Source organism: Trachurus japonicus, chromosome 18, assembly GCF_045865225.1.
Source record: "Trachurus japonicus isolate A0001 chromosome 18, Traja_1.0".
NCBI lineage: Eukaryota > Metazoa > Chordata > Actinopteri > Carangiformes > Carangidae > Trachurus > Trachurus japonicus.
In genome coordinates this window covers 22,648,360-22,672,050 of record NC_140924.1, presented here as the reverse complement: position 1 = coordinate 22,672,050, position 23,691 = coordinate 22,648,360, and the positions used below count along the sequence as shown (strand labels likewise).

The 23,691-nt window shown below is 42.8% G+C and overlaps 1 protein-coding gene across 1 annotated transcript in view; it reads right to left on the bottom strand.

Annotated features, from left to right (window-relative positions):
- LOC146969355 (glucosidase 2 subunit beta-like) overlaps positions 1 to 23,691 on the bottom strand; it is a 138,910-nt gene that overhangs the window by 43,286 nt on the left and 71,933 nt on the right. Inside the window, exons 11-12 of the mRNA XM_085806291.1 lie at positions 6,234 to 6,303; positions 3,186 to 3,275 (exon numbers count right to left, since the gene is read on the bottom strand). Coding sequence (XP_085662417.1) covers positions 3,186 to 3,275; positions 6,234 to 6,303 — 160 coding nt within the window. The remainder of the gene's footprint in view (positions 1 to 3,185; positions 3,276 to 6,233; positions 6,304 to 23,691) is intronic.

Genomic DNA, 23,691 nt, shown 5'->3' with positions numbered 1-23,691 from the left:
GTGTTCAACAACAAAAGGCTGTTTCCCCCCTTTGAAATCAAAGTAATTATATATTTTTTCTCCCCCGGACAAACAACAGAAAGCTTCAAGCCTCCTCTGTTCGCGGCACCATCATGAAGCAAGGCTGAGGAAATAACTCCACAAAGAGGTGCGGAGAAGCGAGTCCTCCCTCGCAAAGACAAAAGAGGACGATGAGAAATTTCAAGATGAACAACTGTGGCCTTTAAGAGTAAACAGGAACTAACTCAATTCCTGCGCATCTCATAAAAGCTATTGGGCGATTCTAACTCCAATAAACCAAGCTGCTTCCACATGTCAGTCCCGCCGCCAACTGATCCTCAACTCGCTCAATTTAAAGTCTTTTCGCTGCCACGCCCCATGCCAGCACCAGTTGAGTTCCTCTCATTTAAATAATGCACAGCTATTAGTTATATTAAAGACAGGCAGCGTTTCAGCTCAGGAAACTTTTATGACTGCAGGCATTTTTTCCGATATTGGCTGCCAGTCAAAGGAAAAAAAATATATATCAGAGGGAGCAATTTAATCAAACGTGAGAGATCTAAACACCAGGGAGGGCGGATGTAAGATGGTTTCAACCCGATGATGAAGAAGCTGGAGAGAGAAGTGTGCGATTCTGTTCCATTACTGGAGAGGAACTGTAGCTCTGCTAGTTCACTACTCGAGGGCATGGGAGGGAGTGCTATAGAAAGCCGTTGGTTTATGTGTCTGTCAATGTCATGTCTTCTCAGGATCACGGTTCAAGGCGAATGGCAAGAAGAAAGGGGGGCAGGGAGGGGAAGCTGGTACATCGCTGAGAGGGTGCTGGTGGGTCAAAGGACCTTCAACTGAGTTAACACTGGTGGATATTGTGCTCTTCGGTGATTTGAAGGATGGAAAATAACATGCAGTGTATGATGCCAATGGGCCGGAGACAGAGAGGTAACAGAGCGCAGCAGTGTGTGTTTTCTGTGCAGAAGGCTGGGGGTGGGAGATTGAGAGAAAAGACCCTAACTTGATACAGCTCGGAAGAATTGGATTAAACCTACAAGACTGTTATTCATTACAGCCTGTGCTACAGCTTCCTGTGGCTGAAACATTTTTTTTTTTGGTTTGGTTTGGAGAGGTTAGTTTTCAAAACTGCGCACTGTGGTTACCAGGATACCCTTTCAGTGAGTGTGTCATCAGCTGTCAGGATGTAGCTCTGCTAACATCCAGGAAAGGCTTCCACACAGGAGGGAAACACCAGACAGGTTGTGAACACGTCTCTTTAAACCCATAACCCCACACTTTATTCAGCTGATAATACTGTAGGTCTCTTTGTCTTCAAAGTACTTATCCAGTTACCGCTATACACAATTAGCTAGTACTAATGTTAATAATGCTAATATTTGGAGAAAAATATAATCCTCAAACTAGTTTCTCTTTTGTTATTGTTTTTTTTTTTAACAACTCTCTTGTGACCTGCCATGCCTGGTTATGGTTGCTAAGTTAGCTACTATGATCTGTTTGGGGGAGGGGTTTAAAAAGGGTGAAATATGTCGCATATAAGCAGGGCCGTTGCTAGGAAATTCTGGACCCCCTGAAAGAATACTAAAGTGGGCCCCTACCCCCTGACTTTTCCACTTTTTTTTCTTAGACTACGCATGTATTGTCATTTTTTTTATTTAGCCTACTTTGTTTTGATGCTAATACAGAATTTCTATGAGTATTAGTCAGGGTCTTATGCAGAAAAAATCAGTCATACAAAGATTAGACTACTGGGGTTTTTGTGGGGCCTACTGGGCCCCTAGAATTATCATCACCTTTCTTCCCTATACAACGGCCCTGCATATAAGACATTATTGGGTTAATTTAGCGTCTGAACTGAATTACTGCTGATACGGTGTGGTGTCCGTAGCTGACTACCACCGGCTTAACGTTACCCACCGAGCTAACGCTAGCTGTTGCACTTTGCGAATATTTACAACTCGTTAAGCCTCCGACCACGCATCTGATGCTAAAGTCTTCTACAGTGTTGACAATTTAACACGTATGAACAACAGACATACGCCATAACCAGTTAAATGCGGCAGCTACAGTTCGTCTGCTGGTGAAGGCTGGCAGTAGCTCAATCCAATGGGCGAATGTTGCGATTGTCATTTCTGGTAAGTGATGACCAATGACCATTATATCCGATTTGAGAAACAAAGGGGTAGTATTCGTCCATCATGGAGGTCATTGTTTGACTGCTCTGACAAAAACTTGTATAGCTCTCCTCCTCTTGCTTTTCAAGATTTAAATGAGGATCAGTACAACAGAATGCCCTCCACAGATTAAAGCCTCTCATAACCATCATGCAGTGTTGTTATCCAACAGTGTCTACACTAAAAAAGACGGGTACATTTTTTCTAGTTGAAGTTTCTGGTCTGGGTACAAGAACTGCAACTTTCCTTTTCCTCAAGATGTTGCCTCATAAATGGCAAACTAAGCAAACAAATCACACTGGCGTACAAGGGCATGGGAAAACCACTGATTCCAAGGATATCTGAAAAAATGTATTTGCAGTGCAGATCTCAGATAATTTTCTTTCAAAACTGCAACCACCCACAGGCTTCTAAAGCTCCAGCTGGCAAGCAATCCTGAGGAGAACAGATTCTACCCCAGCAGGGGCCATAGGGATGCAGCGGGAGAGAGTAAAAGAAGCTCATTCTGTTGATTAAATTTAGTTGATTTAGCTGCTTGGCTTCTCCAGGGTGACTTGGAGCTCACAAATTATCAACTTTAAATGGTGGATCTTAACTGAGATGGTTCACATTTGCTACAGATAGAATTTGTTTTAGTACAGTTGCACAAAATAAGATGGATTCCAGCTTCTAGTTAACATATTGATTTTGTGATCTTTAAAACTGTTTTACTTTTCTATCTATTGAGTTTTATGGCTTCCTGCAGAGCACGGCTGTTGCACAAGTAATTGCTTTCCGTGATTTCCATTATTGAGAGTGCGCATAAGTATAAAAAGCTTTAACAATTCATTGTGAAAGGCATGAAAATGCATTTTTGACAGTGTGTGTTTTTCATTATTAGAATAAAAGCGTATTTTTGTATGCGACCACACATCTTAGGGCTAAATTCTATATTAATGCCAGGCAAAAAAAAAAAAAAAGGCATATAAATCAAAAAGTCAAGAAAAGTCTGTCAGAACTTACTCATATACTTTCAGCTTGTAACACTGGCCGTTCAAAAACAGAAACTCCCAATCGGGTCCGTAGTCTATGGCCACCTTCTTCCGCAGATCACTGGGGAAACAAAAGTAAACATATCACATAGAAAATTGTGGAAATAAGTTTGGTAACACTTAACTTGACGCCTATCTCTAAAACGCTTTATAACCATACTTATAATGAGTTATAATGCAGTGATATCACTGTATAACTATAGTTATAAACAATCATAAATTACCATAAGGCTTTAGGCTATAACAATAAGCATAACAGAACATTTTTAATGGCTTATAAGGTCAAGTATTATAATAGAGTTATAATGCTCTATTGTTATTATGGTAATATATGAGTATTTATAATGACAGTTACACACATCTATAAGCCAATTATAACACATTATAACTATATTTAGGCTATAATGTATTATCGATGTGGGCATTGTCATTGAGTTACAAACAATTATAACGTATTATAATACATGACCTTATAAGTCATGATAAAATGCTTTAATAGTGTGTTATGATTATTGTTATAAAGCATTATGATCATTTATGAGTGTTACTATAGTTATACAGTGCTATAACTGCATTATAACTCATTAAATATGGTTATAATGCGTTATAGAGATAGGCATCAAATAAAGTGTTACCATAAGTTTTTACTGATTTGTGACACCATGCAAGATCTTAAACAGAAACAGGAAGGGTTAGATGTAGCGGGCCATCCACAGCAACAACTTATGACAACTTTAAAAATATTTTTATAGTCGGTGGAGTCCACATTTCAACTTTACAGACAACTGTATCACCAGACCAATTGACAGCCAGTCAGAAGTATTTCTACGAATGCTAATAAGAATAGACAGAATAATAAAGACATCAGGTGATACAATCATTGAGCTCACCCTTAGAATCAGTGTCCATGCACGTTTTACTATCATTCATCATTATGGATGTTTGCCTCTTTATCGTTACAAGTTCATGGTGTGGACAGCTCATTTAAGCCTTAATTTACTTTATTTAATGGTTTTAGTAGTAGTAGTAGTAGCACAGCAACACGAATGCTCCTTTCCTCATGAAAAATACAGCTGTTTTTGAATGCATGGGGTGTGACAAGCAGCTGTAATAACTTCTGGATGACTCCTAACTGTGCTGACAATGTCGCTTTATTTTCCCTTTCTGCTCTCAGTGACTGACTTCTTGGATAGTATGTTGATGAGGTGGCCCTTTAAAGCCCATTTCTATGCAGTGTGTCCAATTATCTTAGCTGGTGAGGGCTGCTTTCCTTCGCTAATCGCAAATAAGGAAACCGAGCCCTATCTCTAACGGTGCATTGGCCCTAATTATCATATTCATAACCCAGAATTGCTAATGGGGTTAACAAATGTTTAGGGAGGGTGATTGTTTCGCTTGAGGTTGATAAGGTAGTGTAGCAGAGGGGGGTGATTCGGGGTCAGAAAACCAATGCAGGTTGCGTAACGGAGTGTGCATGTTATTCTCAGTGGGGCAGGGGTCACAACACTCGTGCACTGAGTCAATTTTCCCAGAAATTGCCCTTTACAGAACGCTAAACGAATGAAAAGGTATGGACTAATACGATAGGGACTTTCTTTTTTTTTTGTTTCCCCAGTTCCAAAAGGTATGAAAACACAACGGCTGTAGCACATAACTGTCCACATACTGATAAAGGACATGGCCTGAGGAGAACAAGGGGGGGAAAGCAAATACATATCTAGTGCTCCAACACGCATAAATGATGGTGAGTAATTTGACCAGGAGCCATCGGAGCAAGGTGGACGAGAAGAAATGGAGCAACTGAAGTCATGCCAGATCTCTTTCCCCGCTCATGCTGGCATTTGTTTGGGGGGGGGGGGATCTTGACCTTTTGGTAACTGCCATCTCTGTGGTTGGCCCTCCTCTCTCTGTACTGTAATGAACAGTTTGTGGGCCTTGGGGCCGCGGTAGCTACTTATCAGCTATTGCTGGCTGGCTCGGAGCTCTGTGAAAACATTTGAGGGGAAGAAAGAGCATCTAACAGCAAGTCTCATCCCGACACGCTCAGGCCTTTTGTTTTTCCCTCTCAGCTGTTACAGGCATGTTGGAGTATGTGAGTGTGTGGTTGAATACGATGCTACATAATCATCTAAATGTCTTAATAGCACATTTAAAGGGATACAGTAGTTCAACATTTTGACAAATTGGCCAATTGCCATAATCCCTATAGTTTTAGGAGTAGGTTTGTTACCTTGTCGGTTACCAGCTGTTTTGAATGAATTTACCTCCAAAACAACTCTGTCTCGTAACATTCCGTTACTATCTCATAGCGTGGTGAATGTGCAAGTCACAACTTGTCCACCAGAGCGTTTTGGAGTTTTTGGATTGTGTATTTGATGAGTTTGATGAGGGAAACCAAGAAATCCCATTAGCCTCCATAGCATAGCTCTGAGCAGCTCGTGGCTCTGCTCCACTATTCTAAAAATAGTTTGTACCGACAAATAAAGGGTATGACTATAGGGATTATGGCAATGGGCTATTTCGCCAAAATGTTGAACTATCCCTTTAAAGAGTGAAATATTTCTGGATGAAAATACAAGTATGAGGTTAATTTGTTATATCATGGTCATTTTGTCTATAATAATAATAATCATTACAGGGTTTGCCACATTTATTTATGCCATGTCTGTCTGTCTTCTTTTTTTTGTAAATGCCACCAAAAAGTTTGGATGATTCATGCCCGTGCAGAGAGTCCTCGGCTCAAACTAAGTTAACAGACCTACCCACTAGAGCACAGTAGGCAACCAATAGCGTTTGTTTTTCTTCATTAAAATTAGCCTTAGGTATCACACAGTGCAAATTCATTACTGTGCAGCTTTCCTCACCACTGATGGAGTCTATTTTAAGGCCCCCCGTTACATATCATGCCACCCTGCTTACAACAGCAATGTGAGAGGCAAATGCATAGTCAACACAAAAGTGACAAATGTTGAGGATTTAGCTACAGACACATGACACATTTGTTTTCTTTTCTTCTTACCTTATCTCCATGTTGACTGTATCATAGGCTTCCTCTACCTTCTTCAGATTGGTAGCCTCCCACTTTGCAGCTAGACACAACAAAAGGTCAGACAATTTAACAATGCAGAGTTGTTGCATCTCAACAGATGTATGTTGCCTAACAGTATAGCTTCTTAATATAGCCTGTTACATCTAGTGCTGGGAGAGGAGCAAGGCTACATACTGTATATAAACAGAAAAAAAAAATGCTATTTCCAGGTGTGGTAACTGCTGAAAGACCCACAGGCTTATTAGTCTCTTCGCACCGACAACTGTGTTAACCAAGACTGGGAGAGGAGTCGGAGGGAGTGTGTGAGAGCAGCAGAGGTGACCACAGCGATGATGTGCTTGTCTGTCTTTGTCAAACTGGTATGTTCCTGGTATGACAACATGTCAGACTGCGGCGGAGAGCTACAACGATTCAAAATTCCTTCTGATAATTATGACAGGTAGAAATAACTACAGAGAAAATGGAATGTGTGACTGTAACTGTGAAGTGTACAATGCAGTTGTAATTTCAACATTTGATGATGACTTCTTAGTACAGCAATAACTTCATTTTGTAGTGTAGTAACAATATTCACCCTTCTTTTTCCTCTATTTTGGTTTCCAACAACTGTCATGTTACTCTGTTCTTTTGCCTATTGATATAAAAATAATGATTGATGCAGATTTAAGACCTTTATGCAAAACATGCCCATGCTCCTGCAGGATTTTTGTCATCGTGTTATTGAAAACTGAAAATCTTATGTTACTGGTCAAACTGAATTTGCAGCCTCCAGATGTGACTTGAGGATTTGGCGTTGTTACTATTTTTTGGCAGTAACAATTCATTATCAAAGTAATCATAACAAGCATGGGACAGACTCATCTGTTTTTTTTTAAGTATATTTTTGGGCTTTTAGGCCTTTAATGGATAAGACAGTTGTAGAGAGACAGGAAATGGGGAGACAGAGAGAGGGGGAATGACATGCAGCAAAGGGCCATCGGTGGAATCGGACCGGGGCCGCTGCAGTGAAGACCAACTGAGCTAAACGACGCCTCAGAGTCATCGATTATTTAAACAAACTTAGAAATATTACATTTTTGTTTCACTTTCCATTCAGCCTGTACCCTCTATGACTAAAAAGTGAAAAAGCAGTGTTGTGTTTCATGTAAAGACACAAATGTATCCAACAAAATCTAAAGTTGCAGTGCCAACAAGTCAAATATTTGTCACATCAATGGGGTGAGAGATCAATGACACAGTCAATATGCAGTTTCTGAGCTATATCTAAAATGTGCAAAACACATGTCCATTCTTATTAAGAGCGACATCCCATTAAGTTATTGATTATCTGTTGTGGATCGCATTTCAAAAGTGGCTGACACCACAGTAGAAGCACAGCAGAATCATTGCTGAAGTGAACCATGTCGACCACAGTGTCTCTCTGCAGAATTAAAAAAACACCAACAACAGAAAAGAAAAAAGAGAGAGTGGAAACCTGGAGAACAGAAGGATGAGAGCAGAAAATAGATGCAGAGAACAGTCAGGTTTAATTGTCTCCTGCCGATGGACCTGGGGATTTAGTGGGGTTTCTGGAAGTGGACAGGTTTGTCTCCGTCGTCGAGGAAACTCTCGCCGGGGCCTGGCGCCGTGGCAACGGAGGAGAATGTGCATGCGGTAAGGACTGTGTGGGAAGCTGTCACAGCCCTGGCCTGAATACCAATTAGCATGTTCCTTGCATGTGGTCTCAGCTGGTTGCCCATAAAGATACCCTCCCCACACTATTCCCCCAGCACCTATTTCTTGCCGAACCTCGTACAGATGTGGTGCGTCCAAGAGGCAAGCTGTGATTTTCCATGCGGTAAGGGCTATTTTTATATAGCACCAAGAAGGGGGAGAGATCTGTCCCTAACCCACCCCCCGATCCCCTCAAACTCCTTCAGAAAATCCCAGTCATACACACAAGGATGTTCTTACCAGCCCTCTCTTGCATACTCTCATACTCCTTCTCTTGCCCTATTTCTCTCTCCCTCTCTCTCTCTCACACAGACACACCAATCATCGGGCTCAGCAATGACAAAAGGAGACGCAGAATCCCAAGTGGGTGACATTTGACCCCTTGCAGCAGCCCAGTCATATATGGAGAGAGTGGTGATGGTGGGGGAAGCAGGGAGGGAGGGAGGGAGGGAGTGGGGGCTGAGGCGAGAGGAGAGCAGCCAGCCAGGCGTACTGAAGTACCCAGAGCAGGGAACACAGGGCGAGTAAAGCCTCTCAAATGGTCTCTGCACCAGTCAGGCCGACATAACCTGAGGCCGATGTACAATGTACCAAAAAGACCTCGTGCTTATGGTCTAATGACTGCGAGGATTAAATTATGGGTCCTACGGTCAATGGATGTCACGGCTTTACAATCACAGCGAGCACAAATTAACCGGACAAGCCTGTTTTTTTTCTGTGTGCTCATTCTACATCTTTTGTTAGTGTGCAAATTAAACCTAATTAGCATAATGGCTCACTTCAATAATCAGATCCTAACAATTGTTTATGCAAAGGATGAATATGGCTTTTGTTATAGGAAAAAAAAGACTTTCGTTTTTGCATTTTTTATTTTTTTAGGGGTGGGTGGTTCATATGGAAAATGTAGAAGACATGATTTCACACTAATGTAAAAAAGTGACCGGTGGGCCACACTTCCCTCCTCAAGAAGTGTACTGTACTTCATTTTTAGCACTAGACGCTACCAAGAGATTAAATCAGAGAGGCCGCGTACAAAAATAGAAGGAGGAATACAGTATATAGTGTATGCCATCTTCTGTCGGAAATCTCCTGTGCATACGCACCTTGAGCCGGAGACCGGAGATGCTCTGTTTACATGCGAACGGATCAATAGGCGAGGCAATTTCTCTGCAGCTCTAAGAAAAGAAACCGGGGAGTCGGTCGGTTGGTTGTTGGTTGTTGGTTTGCGCGTCGTGGCCGTTCCTCAACAAAACAAAAAGGCAACGCAGCGAGGCCACCCTTGAACCTCGCACTCGCACAGGCACCTTTGGCGAGATTACGTCGACTAACAGGCACGTGTAGGAGTTTGCTTTGTTGTCTGCAAAAAAGGCTGCGCTTTAAAATAAAGACTGGCAGCTCAGTCAAGCTTCCACTCTTCACTTTTCCTTCATAAACCCCCCACCCTTTCTTCATCGCCATCTATCATCCCCTCCTTTTCTTTTTGCATTTTGACTTTTTACATTCTCCTCTCCTTCAACATTTTCAGCATGAGCTCCTCAGAGTCTTCCTGTCACTCTCGCCTCCCTCTCTCCAGCATTCCTCTCCGTTTCCCTCAGATTTCACTCCTGAGCTGATGAACTTGTTCTGCCTGCAGAGAGCGGAGGGGGGAGTGGGAAGAGATAAAATATAGGTTGAGGATTCTTGTAATGAAATGTTTATGGCAGGCTGTAACAATGAACGAGAGGCCTCTCAGATACCGTCAACAACAGGGCTGGCTTTGGCGTTAACAGCCACCTGCTGGCACTGAACACCAACACCCTGAGGAGCAAATGACTCCTCTTTTCTAAGTGTATCAAAAATATACACTGAAGAAATGTAATAAAAGATAAATTACGTGATAGAAGATTGATTTTCATTTCTATCTTACATTGAACATTCTTTCAAATGCTCTGAATAGACAATCTAACAAATTATTCAATTTCCTTATGTTTCTCTTTTGAGCCGTCCAAATCTCATAAATGATTCTGAAACTGTAGCACAGGCTGCTGGGAGTTGAGAGGAGGTCAATCTCGCCCCCTGCATAATCGTTGTGTTGGAGTGTCTGATTGTATTAGAGGTGAGTGAATAACAGTAGCTGGCAGAAATAGCATCATGTTTTGAACTATCAGTGCAATTCATAGCCCTGTGACTGACTCAGTTTGTATTCATTCTCCCACACTCTCCTGCAACTCTCTTTTTTATCCACGCTGGTTGAAGGACAAGCTCGGCACCACGACTTAGGACGCAATGAAAATTAAGAATGGGTCCATTCACTGCTTAACTGCTTTTATATTAAATGACGCTGCTGCTGCTGCTAATGGTGAGCATCGGTGACCACAATTAATGATATAATCATAAGAATACGGTCAAATATTGTAACTGCAATGTCAAATGTGCATTATCTGCTACACATAGGCGTCTAACTATAATCCTCTTGCACCAGTTGCAGATGACAAGGTCAATCACCCGGGTTACATATGTAAACATGATGCGTGAGAGATAGAATTAGTACCAGAACAATTAGTCAATTAGTAAACTGACAGGGAATGAATCAATTTAACATTTACAGCAATTTGTCAATAAGAAGAATGTTTTCATCTTTACAAATCTCTGAAGTTGGCCCTTTTCTCTTCTTTCAATATTTGAAAATAGCATCAAATACACTGTTAAAAAAAGTTTTTAAAGACGTCAGATTCTAGAAAAACTGTAACAGGCATCTATGACTGATGTATCACTATGATTTATCAAAAAAGTAAGACACCTTGATCGGTACTGGGAATAACTGTCAACTATAATCCCAGCTAGAATCACATTATACATCTAATATGGTTGCAAAGTTTTAGAGACTAAAAGGAAATCAGTCCGTTAGCTTAGCTTAGGCTAAAAACGGCAAGCTAGCAACTAGCAAGCTAGCCTGGCTGTGTCCGAGGGTGTTTGTGCAAATATTGGTTAGAAATTCTACCTAAAAACTCTAAAATAACCCTCACTTCAAGAACTTAACCATCACCTGATGAAGATGTTTATTTTTTGTATTCAATGAGTCATTTATTCAGGAGTTCTGTGGTCTTGAGTTTGTCTGGAAGTACCAAGTCCCCCAAACCAAAACTTCTGAAGGTCACCGTTTAACACTCACCATGTTTTATCCACACCAAATCTGAGGGTGTCATGTGCTGGACAATGTCTTGGCCCGGAGCAGTGACTTAACCGGAGTCTTTTTTGTCACCTTGAAGTTGCCAGGCAACCAGCTGAGTCACTGCTCCTGGCAGAAAGAAACAGTCTGGCGCATAACACTTTGACCTTTGTGTGGAGCCGGCCCAGCTGTGTGACAGGTCCCCACTTCTTTTTTTTCTTTCTTTTTTTAAATGTTTCAACTACATGTGGGATTGGAGATGTTTTAAACCTAGAATCTGAACAAACTCATAAAGGTGCTGAGGTATTAATATGTCTGTAATAATAGTATGCAAAAGCAGTAAAATGCATGTAAATGCGGCAGTCACAGTCAACTGCTCATATTACCATGATGATGCGTAATTACTATTTAACATTTAAACGGAGAAGGGGACCCAATGAGCAGAATAAACAGTCTGCGTGGTGTGAGTTCACTCTGCAACAACTGGGTGCTGTTTATGAATATGTATGATGTAACAAACGCCTAGGAGCTGACCTACTTCTGTGTCTCCTCTGCTCATGACTTGGTCCCCTTCCGGGGTAATTCTGTCATCTTGCAACATACTGTAATAGCAGGAAGCATGCGACTCTCATGTACAAATCAACATGCTCCTTTTTGATGGTTTTGCGAGTGATGATCACCGTCTGCGGAAGGGAAGGCGGCTCAGTAGGTGGTCGTGCAGCCGTAGGAACAGTCAGGGTCTGGTAACGACAGGTTATTCATTCCCAGCATGCATCGCTGACATGAGCATTTTGACATGTTTATCATTTTTTTGGTTCGCTTAAATGTCGACGTTAGGATCAAAAACAGAGATTTTTTTTCTACGGGAGTCGCATTTAAAAAAAAAAAAACTCAAATCGACTTATGTTTGAATCTGCTCTCAAATAGTCATGTGACACAAATACAAGGAAACGCAGGAAATGGAGTAAATGCGTGATGGACATGTACGCACAGACGAAAGCGAGCTCTCGACATAACTGGGGCTGCACACTGGAGAGTACTCGTCTGCACCATCTCATAAAATATCTTTATCTTGGATCTTCTTGGTACGGTGCCAAACTGTGTTAGCTTCAGGAGCCGGGAAAGGGAAAAAAAAATCTATTTCAGACAACATAAGAGACAGAAAGCTGGCAGCTGCTCAAATCAGACTTCCAACATTTGATAAGTGAAAATGGGCTGATTTGGTGTATCCCTCGAAACGGCTGCAATCCAATACGTTCCTCCCGTGGCTATCAAAACACAAGAACAAGGGTGAGAGAGGGTGAGAGGCAAATCGTTTCAACCTCTCAACAGCTTAATGGAAGAAGAAGGAGAATGCACTAGTAGCTCATTCTATAGTAAAAAAAGGAAGCGCTGAACACTTTTCCACCCTGCTCCTCTCTTGACTCTCCCTTTGCTCCTCCTCGTCGTACCGGCACTCAAGGTGAGCACAATTATGTCTCAAGGACGCGTCGCCCCTCAGCCGGGGTCAGGGGTCTCGCCCGGCGCCACGTTAATGGCAAACCCCTCCTGCTTAACATTTCACATCTAATTTGGAAAGTGCTGAACAGAGCCTTTAATTAACATCAGCACTTGCCAAGGTTTGTAACCTGCCAGAACGCCAATCCCCGCGCTCTCTTACACACTGAAGCTCCTCTGCCTTCACATGCCAATTCATTTGTTGAGTGCTGAGATGCATTGGCTCAGAAAAAGGCTCCCTGGTCACTCCAATGTGAACTGAGGGACATGTTGAAGCGTTTGTATGTGGGAGACAGAGGTGTGGGAGTGCAATTTATGTAGAGAGCTGTCATGCCAGCATTTCCAAGACAAGATGCTTCTTAAATAAGCAACTAATTTAAGTTGAGCAGCAGCGTGTTGACAGAGAGTTATACTGGAATGCCGCTTAAGAAAAGTGCACACACTGATGTAATTAGATATGAGGTATGAAATAGAAAAATAGAAGTCTTCTGCTAAACATCCCCATATCTGGTCTTTAATTCCTGTCTGGAGTTATGGCTATCAAGTCCATGCAAGTTAGCTATTTTTAGAGATGCCCTCATATCATTAGATGGAACCTCATTAAATTAGATCTAAGTGAATCCAGCTTCACAGTACCCTTATGTACAAAGCTAATTTGTTTGTACTACTTAAAGCAGCAACATCTAAACAACTTCCATGACAAAAATAACACTGAACTGCACAAATGGAACCATCCCACCATGGATGACACAAGCCAGGATCGGACTACACAAATTTCACACGATTTTTGTGGCCGACAAATTTCCAGCGTTGGGCCGTTGGATTATGAATGTCGGAAAGTCTAGCTAGTTTGAATCTCGTACGACATGAACCTTGATGTTGACCAATAGGATGACAGAGCGCTCTGACGCATTGTGTACACACACTGAAGGTATGTTAGCTCGCTTCATGTATTCAATGTAAGTTAATGGTTTTCATATTTGTTAACATGCCTCAACCTCACGTTCTTGGGTCACCAGACCCAAGAACGGCTCCACCATCGTTTTTTTTTCTCTGTTTTGTGTCTGAGCAAAAGACCGCTAGCTACGGTAGCCATGATTGACAGTTTGTTGTTACACCTTCCAGATGACCTTTGAACTCGCACAAGGTCATGGACGATGATTGGTCGGGGTCATACTTGTAGTGTTACCAGTCTCCCAACCAAGAATTTATGCTACTGTGAGTGTTTAATCTGACATGGTGACCATCATGAAGGCCAAAAAAGAAATCGTATAGTCTGATCCTGGCATAAGAATGTGTGCAAAATGCTGCAGCAGTTGTTCTAGGTCTAGGTAATAAACAAAGTTTTCTCTAAGCCCGTGTCTTTTGTAAAAAGTTAGAAATAAAGCATTAATATGACCGAAAATGTCAGACATTTACTTGGTGTAGTAACCAGTGGAAGACCTTGTACATCCCATACATTCATAAGGTGATGGTGAGCAACACTAAAGGATATTTCATCGATGGGAATGGAAAAATCTGATCGTAATCTTAACTCTACCTTCCTGGCATTTTACTAATATTGCAGCCATTTTTTTCCTGTAAGATTAGATATTAGAAATGTCACCTGGTTAGAGATTGATAATGAAAGTCAAAATATGAAATGAACAAGTTTGTGTGTGTGGGAGGGAAAAGCTTTAAATTGTGTGTCATCCAATGACATAACATAAGAACACAAAGTGCAGAACGTGGGTTCACCATGGCACCCTGCTGGTACAGACAGGAAGCAGACGGCACAAAACGTGCTCGACCAAAATTGCAGCGCCGCCAAATTGCCACTGACACTCCCCTCACTGCAGCACGCGGTGAGTCACCAAAAAAATACTAAACAGGGAAAATCCTCATCGCACCTCAGGAAAATGCCAACGTGCCTGCTACGAAACTACACCCCAGATTCCTGATACACATTTAACTGGCAGGATATGAGCCGAGTATTTAAAAAAAAAAAAAAGGTCGCTCCCGAGGATTCAGAAAATGGATCCGGAGTGGCAGTTAGCAGCTTATAATCTGTGGCAGACATTGGCTCTGCCTGCACTAAGTGGTTACTGGGCAGCTCAAAACTGCATCGCGGGCGCAAACCAGCAGCGTTAGCACTGCGGATGACATGACTTCTGCTAGAAACAGATGAGGAAGCACAAAGGAAAATAGGGGAGGCCGGCAAAAAAGCGGATACAGTCAGCTGTAGCTCGGCGAGGACCAACTGAAATAGGACCAGTGATGATAGCACCATGGACAGCGCCAGCTTGCCCCGTCTAAGTCAGCACCATGGAGAGCGCTTGCTGAGCAGGCACCGAGGAAACTAGACCACTCTGGAAAAAAAAAGGCTGGGCTAAAAGCTGGCTGAGCTGCATCTATCCTAACACTATAATGCCAGTTAAGACACAGATTTAAGGCAGTTCTCTTCATGCTATGCTGTTTTTTTCTTCTTTTTCCTCACAGTTTTGATCTAAACCACATCTGACCTGAAGGCCTAAAGACTGTGACTGTGCTCTGTTTGTGATCGTATTACTTTTGCCAGCATCCTGATACTGTAGGTAGTGACGTTTTGGCTGTTGTGTTGAGCGCTCTCAGGGGACAGAGCTATCCGTGTCTGTACAGGAAGTGATTTCTGTAGACACAACTGCACTCTGAGCGCTGCTATGCTAATGTCTCTCCAAATGGGGGCTTTTCAGGACATGTCAGACAAATTAGGGAACTAAAAGGCGAGAGAGGGGGACAAACATGCGCGGGCACACGCGGGCAGACATGCTGACACACGCATACACACAAACTGTGCGGTGAGATAACAACAAAGGGAGCCTATGAATGTGACAGAGGTAGCCTGTAGAACACACGGAGGGGGGAGGGGAGGGGAGGGAAAGAGAGAGGGTGCATGTGTCTGTGTGGTAGTGTGTGTGTGTGTGTGTGTTTTTTTTTTGTGTGTGTGTGTGTTTACTGGGGGGTAGGGGTAGGGGTGGGGGTGGGGTGGGGGGGGCATTAAGAAGCCCGGGAGATGTTTTTCTGGAAAGTGGCTGGTTTGGAGAGGCAGCAGCTGCTGTTGGACTAAACTGAACGTCATTGACTGGCTCATCTGAGCAGCGCCGCTGTCAGCAGAGTGAGGGCGCTGCTGAGCATCATCACTGACATCCACCAGCTCTAGGGCCCCCAGAGGAGGAGGGGGGGGGGGGGGGGGTTGGTGGAGACGAGTCTGTTGACCTGCAGTCTTCTCACAGGCAACAGCTCTTTGTGATCATGCTGCATATATACTATATACAGCTCTGGAAAAAAATTAAGAGATCACTTCAAAAATGATCAGTTCCTCTGGTTTTACTATTCAGGTAAAGGTATTTGTATTTGTTTGAGTAAAATGAACACTTTTGATTCAATCTATAACCTACTGACAAAATTCCTCCCAAATTGGAAATACATATATTGTCATTTAGAGCATTTATTTGCAGAAAATGGCAACAGGTCAAAATAACAAAAAAAAATTCTGGTGTTTTCAGACCTTGTATAATGCAAAGAAAACAAGTTCATATTCATTTAAAACAACACAACACTACTTTTTTAACTTAGGAAGAGTTTTTTAATCGCAGCAGTGTTTTTTTTATTTATTTATAATCTTTCTTCCTCATTATGATTTGGTTCAGGTGATCAGCTAAGTAGAGTGAGGTGTGCTTGTGTTGGAGTTCAATAGACATTGGAATCGATGGCTGCCATGCATGTAGAGATAAGGCTGATTTATTAATAACATTTTTCCACAGCTGTATACTGTATATATATACACACACAGTATGTGTGCGTGTGCATGCCTGCGAACAGTCCTGACATACATCTCCACCCTGCATCAGTCTAATCGGGGGGAAAGAGGGAGAGAGGGGAGAACGACAAGTGTGAGTCAAGTTGTCACGCTACGGCTGGCGATACACTCCGGGATAGCTCTCCCTGGCCCCGGAGCGTCGCTCTTTATAGCAGCAGGCTTGGTTCTGACACACACTTACAAAACACACGTAAAGAGAGGATGATGGCACTGCACCTGCATTCTGCCCTGCAGACAAGTCTCCAAACCTAAGACATGCAGAAGTGGATATTTTTTTACTTATACCATCACTTCCCACATGAGTGATGCAGAACCTCAGGGGCCACACTTTATAGATCCGTGGACCTGAAACTGTAGGATTGTAAAAAAAAAATAAAAATACTGATGGTACAGTCCCCTTTTGAAATTACACAAAGTGCTTCAGCTTAACTATTCCATCTTTATTCCTCAAAGGAGCTTTTTTTTCCTGTTTTTTTTTCACACTACATTTGAAGACAGACCCATCTGCCTCATTTACTTTTACAACCATCCTCAATCCCCACTGGGATGAGCGTGTTACCTCCTTCTCTCCTGGCAGTGTCACAGTTATGATCAAAAGCTGCCTGCATGTGCGTGCAAATGCATGTTTGTGTGTGCGTGCGTGCGTGTCTGGAACAAGTGTGGACAAAACAAATAGTCAAGCCAACACCAAACCCTCTTGTGTCAGTTAATTATTTTCAGCGCTCCAGATGCTGTCGCTGACTGAAGACACTGCTTAAGACTTCGCTGAGGGCACAGCTTTGTGAAGGCGCGCCGGCCCTTTAAATAATACTAGAACTAAAGGCGAGGGACTGGGGGGGCGGAGGGGGGGCCCTGGCTACCAACACCGATACAGCAGACGCAGCCTGATGGCAATTATTTAGACGTCCACTTGCTAATTATAATAGAGGATGACAGGTGCCCAAAACAATTTGAGCGCAAACCGCCTGTGAGCTTGTGCGTGTGGTTGTCTGTGCTTATGGTTCCAGATAAAGATAGCCGAGGCCGACCGTCTCGTCGAGCGAACGTCTCTCTCTCTCTCTCTCGCTTCTCAGCTGGGCTCCGCTGCCTCTGATCCTTTGTGATGAGCGTGTTGTTACTGAGACGCCGCGTTGTTGGTGGTTTCAGCCGTTACCTGGAGCTAAGTGTAACAGAGCCGGGAGGGACGAGCCAGATCACAGAGGCCATTCATTTACAGACAAGGTGGTGATTCCATCCATGTTTTTTGACATTTCTGATGATATCCATGGAATTTATTTTTCACCAATCATATGAAGGGGGTTGGGAAACAAGGGGGCGGGGCCAATAAGAGGTATTTAATTTTTGCTTGATCACTGTATTTGTGAATACTTTCACAGGAAGGAAGGCATTCCTGGGAAGGCATTCCTGATTCAGCAGAAGCATAGTCCTCCATGACAAAACGTGGCCCCTACAAGTTGACACATGTGAGATCCAGGTGTGTTATGCTGCTACCTTACTGTGCGTTCACACCAAAAGCGCCAAAAACGCTCGAGGATGCGCTTCAGACAAGACAGCTTCCAAAACAGCAAATATTTTTAGCTGCTTTGGTTGTTCATCACGTGACTGATGTCAAAGTTCAATTGCACTGGTCATTGGGAAGCCGAGGGACGAAAAAGAAAAAGAAAAAAGGGAGCTGAAGGATGTCTCTATTCTGACAGGTTGCCGCCGAACCACGTCATAGCTAATTACCATAAAGTTAAAGCAGAAGTCAGCGATCCGGTCGTTTTGGCTAATGCTGCGTTCCAGGCAGGCTTTTGAAACCGTAAATTACAGCTTCAAGTCACAACTTACGACTTTGTAGCGTTCCAGGCAACCCACTCGTGTTTTTCCGACCTGTTTTACCGGTGAAAGTCACTATAACGGCCACTCGTAACTTCCGACCCGTGAACTCGTACCAGATCAAACTGGTACGACTTCACAGGTTGGAAAAAACACGAGTTACGAGTTGCCTTGAACGCACCATAACAGTCCTCGTCCCTACGTCACCACATTCACGGCGTCCCTTGGCTGCACACACAGCCCTGCATGCCATTCTCTCTCCTCATTGGATAAAAACTGTAGGATACGATAAATGTTTTCTCCTCGGCTCAGAGCAGAGCAGAGTGACTGACAGACCCGTGTTTCAGACCAAACACTCTATGTAAGTGATTGCTGTCGGAAGATACAACTATTTAAGACTTATATTAACACAAATATATCACTTACTTCTGCTTTAACCGAGACTAACCATCTCATCTGGTGATGCTTTGGACGATTTGGAAGCGCGGCTGACGGTAGTTGACGCTTTGGTCGCTCAGGTCGCCGGGCTCTCATTGAAAATGAATCAACTTCCTGCGGTTTGACGCTTTGGAAGCTTTTGGTGTGAACGCACAGTTAGCCTGGCTAACACCAGACCTCATCTCAATGTAGATTGAGTTTCGGTCTGGGAACCACTCGTTCTTTTTTTCGTATTTGAGGCGTGGTTTACGAAAGCCCAGAACTGTTTATTGGGCATTACGAATGTCTATCAAATGTGTCTGTATGTAGCTTTTACCCAATCGTATCAATCACACCCGGTGACGTATAGTATAGAACGACAGAAATCCGATGAGGAAAAAAACGCTAAACGTTGCTCTTTTTTCAAAATAAACTTGCGGTCTAAACTACTTAAAACACTTTCTAACGCGGCATCGAAAGGTAAAGTGTCTGCCGCCATGTTGGATCGACAAGCTATCGCTTCGGTGTTGTCATCGTCTTGCTGCCCCCTACTCCGTTCTGTGATTGGCTCCCTCGTTGAGGGGAAAAATTGGATCCATGGTTTCCAGGCTGACTTGCAGAGCTAATAAAATCGCACGTAAGGCAGCATGGGTATACCCAGGCTACTGCTACCTGCTAATGCAGCCTGAAGACGCTGACCTCACCCAGAGTCGAGGAGTGGGCTATAGAGAGATCTACAGTTCACTTCTTTCTAACTTCACACCCCCAGATTTTTTTTTTTTCTTCATTTTTAAACTTCCTCAGCCCCGACTGTAGCTGACTCAGCTTCCTTTGGAGCCATAAAAGGCTTTGAAAACTTTTTCTTTCCATATCCAATAGTGCTCCCAAACACCTGTAACGCACTAATTTGCTAGTGAGAGTCAGTCTCAAATGTTGTGTAATCAAAACACTTTCTGAAAGAGTTTTTCCCTTCCTGCCTCTTTTCTTCTTTTTTTTTTTTCTCTCTTTTAAGTCCTCATCAAATCATCCATACTCACATCCCCAAAAGCCTTCTTAATGCCACACACCCCGCACCATTTAACATACATAAAAAGGCACACAGCCACACAGCACATACATACAGCTATCCACTCTAGGAGCTGAGGGGAGACATTGAGCCTTCCCATGGGAGCCAGGAAAGTGGGGGGAGGAGCCAGTAGGTGGTAGAGGGCATATCCAATCTCTGAAATCAAGGCAGTTGACTGGTGAATAATGAATATAAATTGAATGCTCTTCGCTGGCATCGCTGTGCGCGGCTGACGGTGAGTAGGAGAGCGAGCTGATGCACAGCTGTTGACGTGATGGGGTGATTGTGGGGTGTGTTTATACACACTTAAGACAGGACTGTATTACTGTCTGTCTGTCATTTTGTCCGCTTCTCTCCTTTATTGCTTCGCCGCGTGCGAGGGGTGTGTTTGCGCGAGCGTGTATGTGTGTGTGCGTGTCTGTGTCTGTGAATGAGGCCTATTGACATCCTCTGCTGTGACCCTCTGACTCCTGACAACTCCAATCAGTAGGATGAGTGGGAGGCGAAGGGAGAGAGGGGGGAGGGTTGGGGGGGGGGGGTGTGAGTCCACAGCGAACGGTTATGATGAGGGTGTGTGTCTGTGAGAGGTCTTGTGTGTGTGATGGAGTGAGAGACACGAGTGCTCTGCACGCAAATTGTTGCCGTCCACTGAAAGAAGTTCACAGGAAGCAGCACAAAAGCTTCTTTTTCCTGATTTGTCATGTATTAAATAGATTTGTATGTGTATAGTGTAATCTAAATGAAGACAATACGTTTCAACAGGTTTAGTGTAATTAAAAGCTGTGTTTATACAAGAAAATCATATAACTGATTTAAAAAGATACAACAAACAAGAAACATTTTATTAGTCACGCTGACTGTGGAGGAAAGAAAGAATTGGAAAAGAAACTAAATGAATGAATTTTGTTCAAGGCCTCCACCTGAAATATAAAAAAGGTGGAGGTTGTGTTTTCAATTAAAAAAAAAAAAATCTCTTTCAGCGAGTTCAACATCATACAACACGTCATCCCTTATTAAGCAGCCAATTATCTATTAGCACCCTTGCCCGCACTGGGGTTTGTGAGAGTCACATGCCAAACAGTGTGACCTGCCTCTTTCTATCGACCACGGTCCAGATTTAGATTCCATATCAGTCCCTACATGATGCCAGGCGCCTGTGTGAATGAGAGAGAGGAAAACCGTTGCACTTTGCTTAACACAAACACAATCCCAGATGGTTTTCTTCTCCGCTCAAGAGGAGAGCGAACCCGACGCCGTTTCACGCACACGTATGTGTGATTTTTAACACACGCCCCGAAAAGGAAGGAGAAAAAAAAAACAAAAAAAACAAACAGTACAACCGTCAGCCTCATTCAGCCAGTTAAGCCACGTGGAGAATTCAGGCTCCCTTTGCTGTTATCCTGCCTGAGAGTTGTGTAAACAGAAGAACATGACTACAAAGAACGTGCAAACACTTTTACTTCTTTTTAAAAGTCAAAGTGGTGGTGTTGATCACAACTAGACAGCTCAGAGAGTTTGGTGTGAAGGGCGTTACTGCGTCTTTTATTGGAGTCTACGGCCCCGCCATGCTGCTTTTATGCTAACATCAACATGCTAATACGCTCATAATGTTGCTGATGTTTAGTTAGGTGCGATGATTTGTTATGGTCGCTATATTAGCATGGTGTTTTAAAGGGATAGTTCAACATTTTGGCAAACTGGCCCACTGCCATAATCCCTATTGTCATAGCAGTAAGTTTGTTACCTTTATTTGTCGGTGCAAGCTATTTTTAGAACGGCGGAGCAGAGCCGCGAGCTGCTCAGAGCTACGCTACGGAGGCTAATGGGATTTTCTTGGTTTCCTTCATCAAACTCATCAAATACACAACTCCAACTCCAAAACGCTCCTGTGGACAAGTTGTGACCTGCACATTCACCACACTATGAGATAATAACAGAACATTACAAGACAGAGTTGTTTTCGAGGCTATTGCAGAGACTGCTTGCCGAAAAACTGACCAGGTGGGAACACGCATCAACGGTTTTGCATGAATTTGCCTTGAAAACGACTCCATATCAAACCTTCTCCTAAAACTATAGGGATTATGGCAATGGGCCAATTTGCCAAAATGTTGAACTATCCCTTGAAGGTTTTACATATACTGAACATATTTAAACTGGTGCTAAACAAAAAGCACAACTGTTGAAGAGCAAGTATTGGGCAAAATATTTGGGTGATCGATGACACCTAATACTGTACAACCACTTGAAAACTACGTCAACGGTATAAAGAAATTACCTGAAAATGGCAATAATAACGTAAAAGACAGTTACATTTCAATTAATTCCTGCTGATTTGCATGAAAAAGTCCCAACGATGTGTTCTGATATGTTCACAGTCACAACCATGAACTCCAGTGAATCAATCTGACATGGTATTCACACAAACAGACGTATTTCCGATTTATACAATTTAACCGGCAATGAAAAACTTCATGCCACTTCATGTTCTCATATTTCCCTTTCAAGAGAAAGGGAAAAAAAACATACAAAAGCTGAACACACAAAAGCCAGGAAGCCAATCTGAGCCAAGATTGAAAGGGCGACACATGAAGGAATGTGATTTATGCCTAATCTGAGCGCACGGCTTCATGAGGCTGGAACTGCACTTTCATTACAGAGAGTAGTTTGTTACAGAAGGGAGCCCTGTAAAGAAGTCTCTGCTTCATGCAATGACAGAGTAAAGGTACATGGGTCTCATGGTGCAACACCCCGGTCTGCAGGTAAACCTGTTTCATATTTTCTAGTTGGGTGAAACTGAAGTGTGTTCCATTCCAGAGGTAGAGGTCCTTCATGAAAGGTTTAATATATGTGTCAGCCACATGACATATCAGCCAATAATAGGCTTTCCGTTGTTTACAACCAAACATGATTTTTTTTTTTTACCCTTTTTTCCCTCCTCCCAACACTCGCAGGCTTTCAGGCACTCTTTCATAGGCACGTAAAAAGTGTCACATTATAAATTCCCTGGTCTATTATTACCTTTGCTGTAATGACACATCCCACACAGCCTGTGCCAAAGAGCTCCGCTTGGGAACAGGCCCAAGGCACTATGTTACACCTTGCTAACTGCATTGTAGTGATTGAAATCTGAAAACCGAGTGCAAGACCTCGTTTTTCTTTCTTTCTGTCTTTCCTCCTTTCTTTCTTACTGTCTGCCACACTCTCGTTCTGCTCATTCATCGACTTGCATGCGCTCAAACTTTTTTTTTTTGCTCTTTTCCGTTGAGGAATTCTAGGGCGACTCTGGGGTTGTCCTTGGTTTCGAGAGGACACTAAATATCATGAATGACAGGCTTAGGGATGTTATTCTCAAGTACGCAATTATCCTGAAGAATGGCACTTAAAAAAAAGAAAGAAAAAGTTGCAGTTTTGGCCTTGAACAATACAATATCTGCAGGCTGCTATAAAGAACACCATGTAGCAAATTCTGGTGGTTATAAAGCAAAGTGAAATGTGCACTAAATGAACCAAAATGCTCAAATTAGCATACTGTACATATAATTGAAATAGACAAAGTAGTTGTGTAATATGTAGCACCATTTGTAAAATCCTACTGCACTGTGAGACACTGTTATTCCACTTCCTTTGCTACTCCATTTACTGCCCCCTGCATTCTACTATTTCTCATTGGCATATATGTATGTTTTGAAATTTAATATCAGTGTGCCACAGCATCCCCCATGACACGAGTGTAAGCAGCTGCTGTAAAATGTGAAGTAATCAAATCTCAGCTCGGTGCATGGGGAGAATATCCAGCCCCTCGGTACACACACTAGTCTAAAAACACAAACAGCACAAACTGCACAGATATGATTGACTTGCCTAATCCAATTACATTAAGGAACCGTTGTTCATTTAAGATGTACATTAAGCTCCAATTTGAAGAATA